Source organism: Muntiacus reevesi, chromosome 5 (genome assembly GCF_963930625.1).
Source record: "Muntiacus reevesi chromosome 5, mMunRee1.1, whole genome shotgun sequence".
NCBI lineage: Eukaryota > Metazoa > Chordata > Mammalia > Artiodactyla > Cervidae > Muntiacus > Muntiacus reevesi.
In genome coordinates, this window is record NC_089253.1 from 38,873,224 (window position 1) to 38,885,527 (window position 12,304).

At 50.1% G+C, this 12,304-nt stretch overlaps 1 protein-coding gene across 1 annotated transcript; it reads right to left on the reverse strand.

Annotated features, from left to right (window-relative positions):
- Positions 1-2,646: 2,646 nt before the first annotated feature.
- Positions 2,647-12,165, reverse strand: EEF1G (eukaryotic translation elongation factor 1 gamma). The gene is made up of 10 exons (XM_065937495.1): positions 12,016-12,165; positions 10,773-10,931; positions 10,033-10,096; positions 9,735-9,877; positions 9,094-9,237; positions 6,466-6,595; positions 6,048-6,261; positions 3,319-3,491; positions 3,107-3,231; positions 2,647-2,884 (listed from the first exon to the last, which is right to left on the reverse strand). The coding sequence occupies exons 1-10, from the start codon at positions 12,025-12,027 to the stop codon at positions 2,726-2,728; spliced, it is 1,323 nt and encodes a 440-aa protein (XP_065793567.1). The 5' UTR covers positions 12,028-12,165; the 3' UTR covers positions 2,647-2,725.
- Positions 12,166-12,304: the final 139 nt, after the last annotated feature.

Below are 12,304 nucleotides of genomic sequence, written 5' to 3' on the forward strand. Positions count from 1 at the left end.
CTCTCCCTTCAACATTCTAGACCCTTCCCCCACCCTTCAAAAAGGGAACTGGCACACTTGGGGCATGTGGGCAGCTGGTGGGATGGGCCCGACCCAGTGTGAGCAGCAGCTGTCCAGCTCCGGCTCCAACCAGGACACGAGGAAAAGATAATCTAGGTCTTTCTTGGAAGAACTTTAAAGGCTTTTGACTTTTTAATAAGTGACTTAAGCAGAAGCACCAACAAAGCTAAAATAAATAGCTGCTTTGACTAGTATCTACTGGTTTATCTACAAGCTAAACCAAGACTCGGCCTCCCATTGACAGTCTAGCCTCTGTAAAGATTTTATCTGCAGTCAAAGGCACCTCTTGAGCCCTGGCCCCCTCTCCAGTTTCTCACCCTCTCTTTCTGGAGGCGCTGAGAATCTGTCCAGTAAGAGGATGAAACAGTCTCCTCTTTCCCCCATCCGATCCCTTTTCTCCAAGACCCTGCCCTGTCCTCAGCTCTCGACCCACTCGGAGCGCCCAAATCCTTTTCCACCCCGCGACCCCAGCGCCTGCCGGCCTGAGCCGCACCCTAGGCGCGAGGATGCCAGCTCCCGCGCGAGCCTCCGGCACGTCGCGAAAGTGACTCTGCCACGGGAGACGTCCCCACCGCGCCAGCTCTCACTGGCTGCGGGTGGCGAGCCGGGCGGGGCCGGGAGTGCCCCGCGCCGGGAGGGGAGGGGAAAGGGGCAGGGCTGGAGGGTGGGGGGTGGGGGGGCGCCCAGCTGGATCCTGTAGGGCCCGAGTCCCCCGCCTGCGGCGATGCGGTGACTCAGGGCTCCCCGGGGCAGGGTGGGGACCGAACCAGCTACAGATGTATTCCCCCTTACCCCGCCCCACATCTGCCGCTAGAAACTCCTGCGGTTCATCTCTTTCGAGCCCACCCCTGCAGGGTAGAGGCCCTCAAGTCTCACCCCGCCTCCCCCTGAGAGGCCAACAGCAAGCCTTCTAGAGGCCACAACCCCCTCCCTTCGGGCCTCCCACCCCACCTCCGGCTTGCGGGCCCTGGCCTTCCCCCAAGCGCAGGCCTGGCCTCCTCCTCCAACCTGGCCGTACTCCTCGGCACCAAACCGCCGAGTTAGGGGCGCTGGAGGCAGGACGTGTGGATGAGTCACTCTTCCTGCAGTCTGAGGGAGGCTGGGAGGCGGTCCAGGCCCCCCACGCCAGAACTCCGCTGTCCACGTGGGCTGCCAGGCCCGCCGCAGCTCGAGCTGCGGCCCACCCAGCAGAACCGCCGCCGCTTTCCCCGGGCCTCTCAGGCTAGCCCCTTCAAACCTACCTGCTCGGCTCAGTCTCCAAGGTCCTGGGAAGATAAAGGGTACCAGAAAGGTCGGGAAGATTACACAAGCAGCTGGGGGTGTGGAGGGAAATGGAATCCGGGAGGGGAGTTTGACAGGTTCTGTGAGGCTGGCCAGCACCTAGCACTCTTAGATCCTATCCTAGAGGAGCCCAGAATATTCAGAAGCAAGACAGGTAGCAGATTTGGATCCAACTCAAGACAGAGCTGCCAGGGAGCAAAGTCTGAGCAAGAATCAACCCATCCTCACCCAGCTGGATTCCAAATCGCAATCTTCCCAATCATCTATTCACAGAATCCCAACTGCAGTCAAGGTCCTAGCTCAATTAGTCCTACCCCCTTAAAGCTACCAGCCTGTACCCACCTGTACCAGGAAAGATCACTGTGTTCCCCTCCCTAGCCAAGAATCCCCTTCTTTGTGCCTGGCCTAAAAGGGATGGGGAAAAAAATAACCAGCTACCTATAACCTGGAGACCAGACTTACGACTTTCTGCATATGCCTCAAAATGTGAACCAAACCAGGTTTCCAAATTCACCTGAGCTGTTAAATTTACAGGGAGAATCTCCATAATGCTCTTCACAAGACAGAAAAGACCATCAGAGAAGGGCAACTTATCTCTGAAAAGGGTGTAATAAAAATTAAGCTCAAAGGAGAAAAAAACAACCAGCACTGGTCTGAGCAGGGTTGTTAAATGACATTTATGACTGCTCTACATTCCAGGAAGCAGCAGGGTGTGTTTATGGTACAGGCTCCAGGGACACCCACTGGGTTCAAAATTCTGCCTCCACCACCTAAGACGTGTGATCACAGGCAAGTTACTTAAATCTTGGAAGCCCACTTCCTTGTGAGAAAGTAGGGATACCCCAGAGATGCTCTGCTGCCAAGTTGGGCCCACAGGCCAGTTATCTGTTCCAAGGAGTCTGTGCCTCGTCTTGTTGTTGGTCTGAAGTGTTAAAACTGATTCTTGGGAATGGCTGCGGCCCCACCCAGCAGCGGCGGGGAGGCGTGTTAAGTGGCTGTTCGTGCTGCGCTCTCCCCCCACCAGCAGGTAGTCTCCCCCCTCACGGGGGAGGGTCTGGAATTAGGTAGTTACAAAGCCTCATGTCACCACCTCCTAACTACATCCAATCTTTCCCAGCTAGGCTAGAAGATGGTCATCACGGGAGAAGCAACACAGTAAACAAACTGAGGAGCGGCTTCTCTGCTCTTCTGAAGACTTCTCTCCTGCGCAGGGAGGTCCCGCAGGCACGGACAGAACCCTGCTCCAACACATCTACTCCCCTTTGAAGAAGTCATCACCCACAAAGGAGGCAGCACAGGGAAGGGTTCAATGTTCAGTTTCCTTTAATGACCCCCATTCTCCCCGAAGGGCAGGGGCAGGCGGCTGGGCGATGGCAAGAGGTGTTCACTTGAAGATCTTGCCCTGATTGAAGGCTTTGCCCACATGCTGGAAGGCCCCTTCCCAGCAAAAGTATTCTCGAACCAGAGTCTGGGTCTCCTCGCTGCTGGGATCCAGTTTCCGCCATGTGTATGACTCGTAGTCCACCTGCCAATCTGGACTCAGCTGGGGAGAAAAAGTCAGGTAAGAAGCATGTGGTCAGGTTATCGGACACTGTCCCACACCTGTTACTTCCAGCTCAGACACCCATCATCAGAGCCCAGGACGCCTGTGAACATGACTGCTCTTTCATGGACACATTCCTTGAAGTCTCCAAGACGCCCTCTGACTCAGGAACATGAGTGCATTTCCCAAATCCTCGCCCCACCTCCCCTGCACCTTCCTTACCGGAAAAGCAAGCTCCTGGCCTCGAAAGACCCAGACCCCAGAAATGGAGCTGCTATTGTTGGTTCCAAAGAGAATGACACTGGCAAAGGCATTCTTCCTCAGTTTGTCCAATCGCTGGAACATTCCTAAAGGGGAAGAAGAACATTCAGCCTTTGAAATCACATCGCCCACTACCGTGGCCTCCCTTCCTCCCCCCAGAGCCATCCTCTCACCAGTGATGAGGTTGCAGCTCATGAAGGTCTGGGTGAGCTCTTCAGGGAAGCGATACTCAGAGTACCACAGGGACCAGCCATCCTTATCAAAGTGATCCCAAAAGTACGGCAGCGCCACAGAGAGCGTATCCTCGTTGGAGTACTTGCGCTTAAATTCATCCAACACAAAGGTACTGCACGGAGGGAATAAAGTAAGGAAGTCAAGGTGGGGAAGGTCCTACTGAGGCAACAGATGTCGCCAGGCTGAAAGAAGCTAAGGGTGTTTTCACTCCAACCTATTGCTTTACAGGAAGTCACTGGACTGGCAGATGCGTATCTCCTCAAGGGAGGAGAGCTGAGGGGTATGAGAGGGGCCCAGGGCAGCTAGGTACATGGTATGCAAAGCCCGGGGTGGGTGGGGCTCAGGAGGGCCCCAGGACCATCTGCCCCGAGAAAGGCGTGGCGAGCTGCTGCCCCCTGGTGGAGACTCACAGTACTCACAGCAAGAACTCCTCTTTTTTCCCGTCTGGCCCCTCCCAGGGCTCCTCTCCATGAGTCACACTTGGTTCCTGACTCACCCAAGTGGCTGCCCACCGCCCCACCCCCATCACACAGACCTCTTCGGGTTACACACACTACAACATGACAGCAATGTAAGAGCTGAATGTTTTCAAAGGGCCTCCACGCCAAATCCTGCACCCGCGTCCTCCAGTTCCCCTGCCCAGAAACAAGTTCAGGTGCTAAACACCCCGGGTGGTCCCTGAAGCAATCTATCATGGGGACAGACGCCAAGGATGCCAGCGCCAGTATCAGTATAGGAGAGATGTCTCCCACCGTGGCAAGCAGGGCTTCCGTTTTGTTTTTTTCAATTATAAAAATAGATGCTGACTGAAGATCACTTGTGATGCGTTAATATTTTAATGTATTTCCCGTTGGTGGTGTTCCAAAGATGCAGCATGTAGTTCTGTGCCGTACACAATTTGTTCATTGCCTGGTTATTGAGAACGTTTTGCAAATGTTTTAATGGCTAAATGATTTTCTACTGCATGAATGTGACACAGATCTCTTAAACACCCTTATACTGAAGTTTAACTTGTTCAATTATTAGTATAAGTCGTCAAACCCTAGAGTCAGAGACTGTTACCATCCCTCCTTTTATAAACAAATATGGTTAAGTAGTGTGACTTGCTCACTTTATAACATAGCCGAGAACTGTCTTTTAACCCGAGGTCCTGGGTCGTCCCAAATGCACATCAGAGACCTCATTTGAGGGGCTTTACTGCCTCAACCACCTCACAAGTGGAGCTGGGGAGTTTTCTTTTACTTCTTCCTGAACTGTCTGAACTTTATAAACTTTATTATTCATGATCATGTGTCCATTTCTCCCCCTAAACTGAACACAGGCTCTAAACAGCTCCTGAAACAAATTAGCTGAAAGGTCTTAAAATAACTAAAGTTAACTCTGAACTCATCTGAGTCTTATCTGTTCATCTCTGAAGACATCCCCTTTAAGAATCCTGGGGAAAAGCATCTGGGCAGCTCAGGAGAGCACCATGGTAACGCAACCAACATGTATGAACAGACATGCCAAAACAGTAACAAAGAATGCACAGTTTACTAAAGATTAATGTTTACTGCCGGATTTACTTTCTGCCCAGTGTACAGACCCAAAATATGTGAATGCCTCCAGCTAATAATTAACAGTATCTATGTTACAATAGCGTATACAGTTTGGGTTGGTTATCACATACCAAAAATGCTGCTCACTCCTGACCTGACCTTGTGCTAAAAAGTTCAGAAACACATCTTTAAAGAGCAGCTGTGTTAGGAGCCTCTTGTATGAAGTGCCTGGTAGGAAGAAATCTCAGCTACAGCCCAAGTTGGTCCCCAAATTGGAAAGCAGCGATTTCTTACAGCAACTATCCAGTACCATGTTTGTTGTTTATAACCGCACATACTTATGCCCACCACCAGTGTGTGCTCCTTCATCCTATATACAAACCACTACAAAATGGGGACGTCAAACAATCCTGCATCCCAAAGGACCAACTAGTGACAAGACAGATGGCTTTGGGAAAGGCAGAGTGAGTGGGCAAGAAAAACAGATAACAGAACTAAGTGATGTGACTACAGGAAAGACATTTCTCATATTGCTTGAAACTCTAATACGGTGACTTAGAGGAGTGGCTGAAGAAAGATATGATTCTAAAAATCTCCCCTCTACTGTATTCTTTCTTCCAAGAACCCTACACAGTTGCCCACCTCATCTGCCTCTTTCTCCTTGAGGGGTTTAACTCCCTTCGTCTGGGAAACAATCAGACAAGCACTATATAGCTATAGTCATCATTCTTTCTCTTAGTAAGCAATTTTGATACAGGCCAGTGCAGCAAAAAGACAATCAAAGGCTACTGATGTGGTGTCTGCTGCCTCAGCAAAGCCAGCCCAGCAGAGCTGATGCAAGGCGCCTCTCCATCTTCGTCCTTCCTGCACCCCTCGATGTACCAGTTCCTAGCCATCTCACACTTTGACAAGTGCACCCAAGACCAAACAAGTCACCAGCAAGTCACCTCCACACCAAATTCTGGGCCCATCTGCTTTCTTTGCCAGAAAGAAGTTCTGATATTCTCAAACATCAGATGCACTAGAAACTTGCTTTCTTTTTGAAAATTCACCGATCTGTTGTTGATAAGCAACTCAGTTTTGTATGGACAACCTAAAATCCTGGGCCCCAAGCCCTCCAACATCCATACCTCTTGGGCAGATGGGCAAAGGGATCCTTGGCCTTTGGCTCAGCAGCCAGCGCCTGCTCACATTCATCCAGCTCCTCCTCAGGAGCAGGGGCGGCCGCCTTCTTCTCCTCTTTGCCCTCCTTCCGCTCCACCTGGGGCTTCGGCTTCTCTTCTCGAGAACCTTTCTCCTTCCGTGGGGTATCCTTTTTAGGCTGGCTCTCTGCAAACTTTTTAGCTGGTGCAAAAGACAGGGAGAATAGTCAGCGTCCGGCCTCTTTCCACATCCCTCCCAAACCAGGTACAAGCACAGTAATGGGAGGAAAACTGCTGGGGGCGCAAAGTAAGGGATCCAGATGAACCCAGACAGGAAATCAAGGGGTTAAGACTGAGCAAATCAGTCCCCTGATCCTGCCTGCATGTTCCCCAATCTCAGACTTACCATCAAACTGGGCCATTTTCTCACAGAGTTTCACCTCTCCCAAGACAGCCCGGAACTGGGGCTGGTTAATGCAGGTGAGGAACCAGCGGTTGGTGTTAGGGAAGGCCTGGCGGAAAGAAGGCTCCAGAACCTGCCAGGGTGCGAGAATAGACATGAAGTCAGTGGAGGGAAACATCCTGATGTGCCTGAGACAGAGCAGGAAACCCATGCTTCTGTCTACACTGAAGCTTCAGGTCCTTTTCAGCCCCCAGACACCAGCTTTCCCAGGAGGGCTATGCCCACCTACCTTACTGGTCTCTCTCTAGCAGCCCAATTCGGTTTAATGGATGCTGGTCCCACCGCCCAATCACTATGCACAGACTTGGCAGGAATACTTAAAATCATCCCTTACTCCTTTTACAAAGCTATTCATACCTACAATTTCATGAGTCAGTAAAACTGAAAAGGCTGGGACCGACAGAGGGCTACCAATTACTCCCTCTACCAAAAGAATAACAAAAACTATCTACATGAACTGCGTGATATCTGAGAAATACACATATCATCAAAGTTCAGAAAATAAATATTTGACAGCAAAAAAAGTATTTTCTTTCAGAAAGACAGTCCTTAAACTCAGCTTCATGAAAAATTCATTTACCGTTGTTTCCATTTACCAAGATCAGAGGGAAAACAATCCTATCATGGCCACGTCACCATCACTTCTGTACTGCTGGTTCTCAAATCCTACCCCACAACTTCCAAGCTACATGCCCTTGGCGGGTTACATTTCTCTTGCCCACACAACATGCAAAGACTCACTAAGATGGTCCCCGTTAGGCCTTGGCACAGGCTCTGACAAGAGTAGGTGCTTGTTTCTTTGCGGTTATCACGTTACTATTCTGGACCAGCATCGGTTCAAGAACTGCTGTTTAGGACCAGCAATGTGCCATCCATCTTCTTTAACCCAGTAACCTCAATGGTGATTATTACTACTTTGGTTTTACAAATTCCATGAGGAGAAAAAGACTAATGGAGTTCACATACACAGCCCCCCCCAAAGCCGCCCCCCACAACAACCAATGAGTACTGAAGCCAAGAACTATTCCAAGTTCTGCCTCCAAAGATCCTAATGCTGAAGCCGCCACCCCTACCTCTGTCTTCACAACTAAACATAAACAGGCTGCCCTAGAAACATGGGAACAAACTAAACATAACAGCTGCCAAACAGAAATTAAGGGCGACAGAATAGTACTGAACTTCTCAGGAGGGGAAGCAGTTGCGATGTAAGAAGATAGGGTTAGGGGGTCCACATTAAAAGAGAACCAGGCATGACTTTCTCAACATAAGAACAGTCATTTGTGGCCCAAGCCATTCTGTGATCTGAATCTGGCTAGAATACTTGTCTTTGAACAGGTCATAGTAATTAATGATCTTAAGGGCTTCCCTGGTGGCTTAGTGGCAAAGAATCCACCTGCAATGCAGGAGTTCAATCCCTGGGTCAGGAAGATATCCTGGAGGAGGGCGTGGCAACCCACTCCAGTATTCTTGCCTGGAGAATCCCATGGGCAGAAGAGCCTGGTGGGCTACAGTCTGTGGGGTTGCCAAAGTCAGATACAACTTAGCAACTAAACCATCAACCATCAAAGGAATAAAAGATCACAGGAACAAAAGATTACAGAAAGAGAAGTAACAACAGCAAAGATATTATACCAGTAGTAAAGACTCCCAATCTTGTTTCAACGATAAAGATTAGCCTAAAGCCCTCAACTACCGGATCAACTGGAACCAAAGGGGCAATGATATTGGCAGTTTCTGACCCTTGTGACTTCAATTAAGGTGCAAACCATTAGCCATCCAAGCCCCTTCATGAGTATGTGTGTGCGTGCGTGCTCAGTCACGTTTGACTGTTGTGACCCTATGGACTATAGCTCACCAGACTCCTCTGTCCATGGGATTTCCCAGGCAAGAATATTTGGGTGGGTGGCCATTTCCTTCACCTTAGCTTGAAACTTCTCCAATTTTGCTGTTAGGATAGACACCTGGTGTTTTCCTTACCTGCTACAAGTAGTAATAAACCCTTCTTTGTCCTGCTCAACGCCCCTCAAGAGGCAAGCCCACTTTTCCAGTTAACAGTGGTCCTCAATTAAGACTAGCTGTTGGGGCTTCCCTGGTGGCTCAGGGGTAAAGAATCCACCTGCCAAGGCAGGGCACAAGGGTTCGAGCCCTGATCCAGAAGAGCCCACATGTCACAGAACAACTACACCCTTGTGCTACAACTATTCTAGAGCCTGGAGCTACAACTACTAAAGCCCACACCCTAGAGCCTGTGCTCTGCAACCAGAGAAGTCACTGCAATGAGAGGCCTGCACACCATCACGCAGAGGAGCCCCTGCTCATCGCAACTAGAGAAAAGCCAAGGAAGCAATGAAGACCCAGCACAGCTATTAACAACAACAAAAAAAGATCCTGCATGCCCAGCTAACACGTAGCACAATTAGATAAGTAAACAAATAAATACTTTTAAAAAAAAGAACTAGCTGTCACCTCAGACCCTCTTACATCAGTAAAATACAGGCAACCTGGCAGACTTGTCACTTGGTTTCTAACCTTCACCTACCCCCTGCCAACCCGATTCTTTATAAATTTCACCTGTTTATAAAGCCACAACAGGGTGCAGACAACTGTGATGTCAGCCAGCGTCACGCGTTCGCCCACCAGAAAAGTCCTCGTCTTCAAGTGAGCATCCAGCAGCCCCAGAATTCGCCTCACCTCCTCCTTTGCATTCTCTGTGGCCTATTGATTCAAAATGATCAGACTCAGCAGGGGGTAGCAAGCCCTGTCCCTGCCCTTCTCCCGCAATAAAGAACCAAGATAGCTATTCCGCTAAGTCCTGGCTCACTGCAAACGAAGCCCTCAATGTTAAATTTCTTCAGGGTGCAGTGTGGCTTCATTTCAAACTGTACTAATCACAGTCATACATCTTTGAATTTTAGAAGCCACCTCAGAGGTCATCTGGTCTAACTATACTCTCTTACCATCTGATACAATCTTTTTACAGCAAAAATCTCTGGTCTGTCCACTCAGACCTCCCACCCGCACTGGGTCTGTTAGACAAAGAGTCCAGATACCATCAAGAGCCCAGCGCTTCCCAGCACTCCCAGCTTACACCCCAAAGATTAGGTATTTGCTATTTAGGTGTTCTTGGCATCGCCCTTCCTATTCCTTCCTCCCGGATGCTCAGGAGCTGATGCCTCCCCGGCCCATGGTCTCCCCCAAGCTCCAAGGCTCACCTGCTTGTTGTGGTGCATGATGCCCAGGGTAGGGAACACCCAGGTGCTGGCTGGTGGCACTATGTCACTATCAGCAAAGCTCACCCACTGCACCACCTGCGCTGCTGCCTCGGGAGTACTTCCCCGCAGCTCCTCGTTGCTCACTGCAGAGGCAGAACACGAAGGTCAGAACTCTGGGGTTATGCCAAGACCAATCCAGGTGCCTGGAAATTCCTCTCCTTGTCCACTCCAGCTCCCCCATCCTCCCTACGCCTCACCACCTCCAAACCCTCCCACTCCCACAGCCACTGCAGATTACCATAGTAGGCAATGGCATTGCTCTCGAACACACAGAATCCATCGTCACCCTCAAAGGCTGGAACCTGGTGACAAAACAGTCAAAAGTAAAATACACAGCAGTTTCTCACTAGTCAAGTCCAGGAGGCTCAAGTGTTTTGAATAGTTTTTATATAAGGCTGATATCCCTTGCTAATCCAACTCTTAATACTGTCTGAAACTCAAGAACCAAAACTACATGACTAACCTGCTATCCCCTACAATGTGAACTCACATAAGAAACCCCCCAAATTTAGATATTATTAGATATTTGTACGTAATTCCTCAATCAAATAAGCAAAAGGCAAGAAACCAAATCCTCTACTGCAGTCTATATTATCCAGAGTATTACCATGTACTTCCCCACTGGACTTGACTTAATGACTATTCATCTACCTCCGTAAGCCTCTTGGGGCAAGAATTTCATTCACAGCATATATCTGACCTATTGATATTTGCACTGAAATCAGTCAAAATTCATTCAGTCTGCCTCAAAGAAGCTTGTGAGTTTTACAGGAAATCACTGAAGAATTCTGTACTATTTTTAACTACAATCACCATTAGCTCAAAATAAAAGTTTTTTTTTTAACTCTCTTAAGTGTAGGGGAAAAAAATAACATGAAAAGATCCCATTTAAAGATGGAAGCCATTTTCAGAGTGATGGCTTCTCAGTTCTCCTTGGGTTCTCAGGACCAAAGACCCCTCTTCCACTTCCCTACTCACCTTGCCAGCAGGAAATTTACGGAGAAATTCGGGGGTGCGGTTGGTTTGGCCAAAATGGAAGTGGGGTGGTGCGGAGAGCACGCGGACCTGAGCCCCGCTGTACTGAGCGGCAATGAGGGCCTTGAAGGCCCTCCAGTTTTCAGGGTAAGTGTACAGGGTCTGTGGGGAAAAGACACCGAACAAAAACATTGATGACTAGAAAGGTCCCAGTCCTAAAGGTTTCCGGGGAATGACTTCCCTGAGTAATCCCAATCCGTTTCACCTCACTCTCTCTGGTGAACCAAGTTAGTTCTTCCGTGTCTGCTGTCAAGTGTAACCAGAGTCCCCTGAAATACCGAGGACAGAACTACACACCGACTGCTAAATAAAGCTTGTTGACAGATTTGACCTTCTCTAAGGACGTCTCTAGAAGCATTCTCTTCCCCTCAAATATATTTTCAAGAAATACAGAACTTTTAGGTCCCTCAAACTCCATCTGCCAACAAATACACAGCCCTCCCTTCCCAGAGCCCTTGTTCATTCATTCGTGGTTCCCGAGTGCCTTACTACTCTACTGCTGAGCCGTTCACCCTTCAGAAGTATCACCCTTGTTTCCAAGACTCACACATCGACCAAGACATTTCCGAGCACCCTCCGAATAGCCACGGGAACCGAATGGCATCTTAAATCAACTCGGTCTCCCTAAAAACCCTTTCTTGTCACGCATTCCATTTCTTCGGTCCTGTCCCGCAGTGAGGTCTCCGGGTTGCCTTCTCCCCTTCTATTAACCTGGCCAGAGAGGTCCAATTGGCCTGACTTCCCTGTCCGGAGACTCTTCTCGCTCCCAAACCTCCCCGCCGGACCACCCTTAACCGTGGCCAGCCGTACCTGCCCATAAAGACCCTCCTCTTCGCCCTGTCCCTCCTGTTGCCCCACAAAACGGTCACAAAAGTTTTGCCAACCTGCCTGGATCCCACGTCTCGAGGCGGCAATGAACCCGAACTCCTTTATCAAGCTCCAGACTGCCAGAATCTGGCATCCCTTTTCTCCTCTACCCCAGACCCTTCCACCTCTTTGGCCTCCCAGAACCCTAGCCCCAGTTCCCCTCTGGGGCCTGGAGGCCCTACTCTCGAACAGTACGATCTCTAAACCCCGGATCAGTTCCTGACTCAGCTGCAGAACCCCTCTGACGCCGGCTGAGCCCGCTCAGGCAGAGGATGGCGTCGGATAGGATGACCCGTATCGCCAGAGCCGGCAAACTTACCCCAGCCGCCATGGTGATTCCGCAGAGAAAGGGGGTGGGGTTCTCCGCGCTGCCGCAAAGTAAGTCGTCAGGGAGAGAAGGGAGGGGGGGAAGGGGAGAGCCGTGGAGAAACAGCAGCCGGAAAGCGAGAACGGCATAGAAGGCTTACGCACGACAGTTCGGTATCCCGCAGCAGCAGAATGAAAAAAGAAGTGGGTGGGGCCAGCTGGCCAGCTCGGAAAAAACTCGCGCCTGCGCAGTGGGGGATGGCCAAACCGAGTCCGGACGTGGAGGTAGACCGCGCGGAGAC

Coding starts and splice junctions, on each gene's coding strand:
- EEF1G (XM_065937495.1), bottom strand. Junction 10,097..10,772: donor GTAAATTTCCTGCTGGCAAG/GTGAGTAGGGAA, acceptor TTTTGTCACCAG/GTTCCAGCCTTTGAGGGTGA. Junction 6,596..9,093: donor TGTTGTGGCTTTATAAACAG/GTGAAATTTATA, acceptor GCACCCTGGCAG/GTTCTGGAGCCTTCTTTCCG.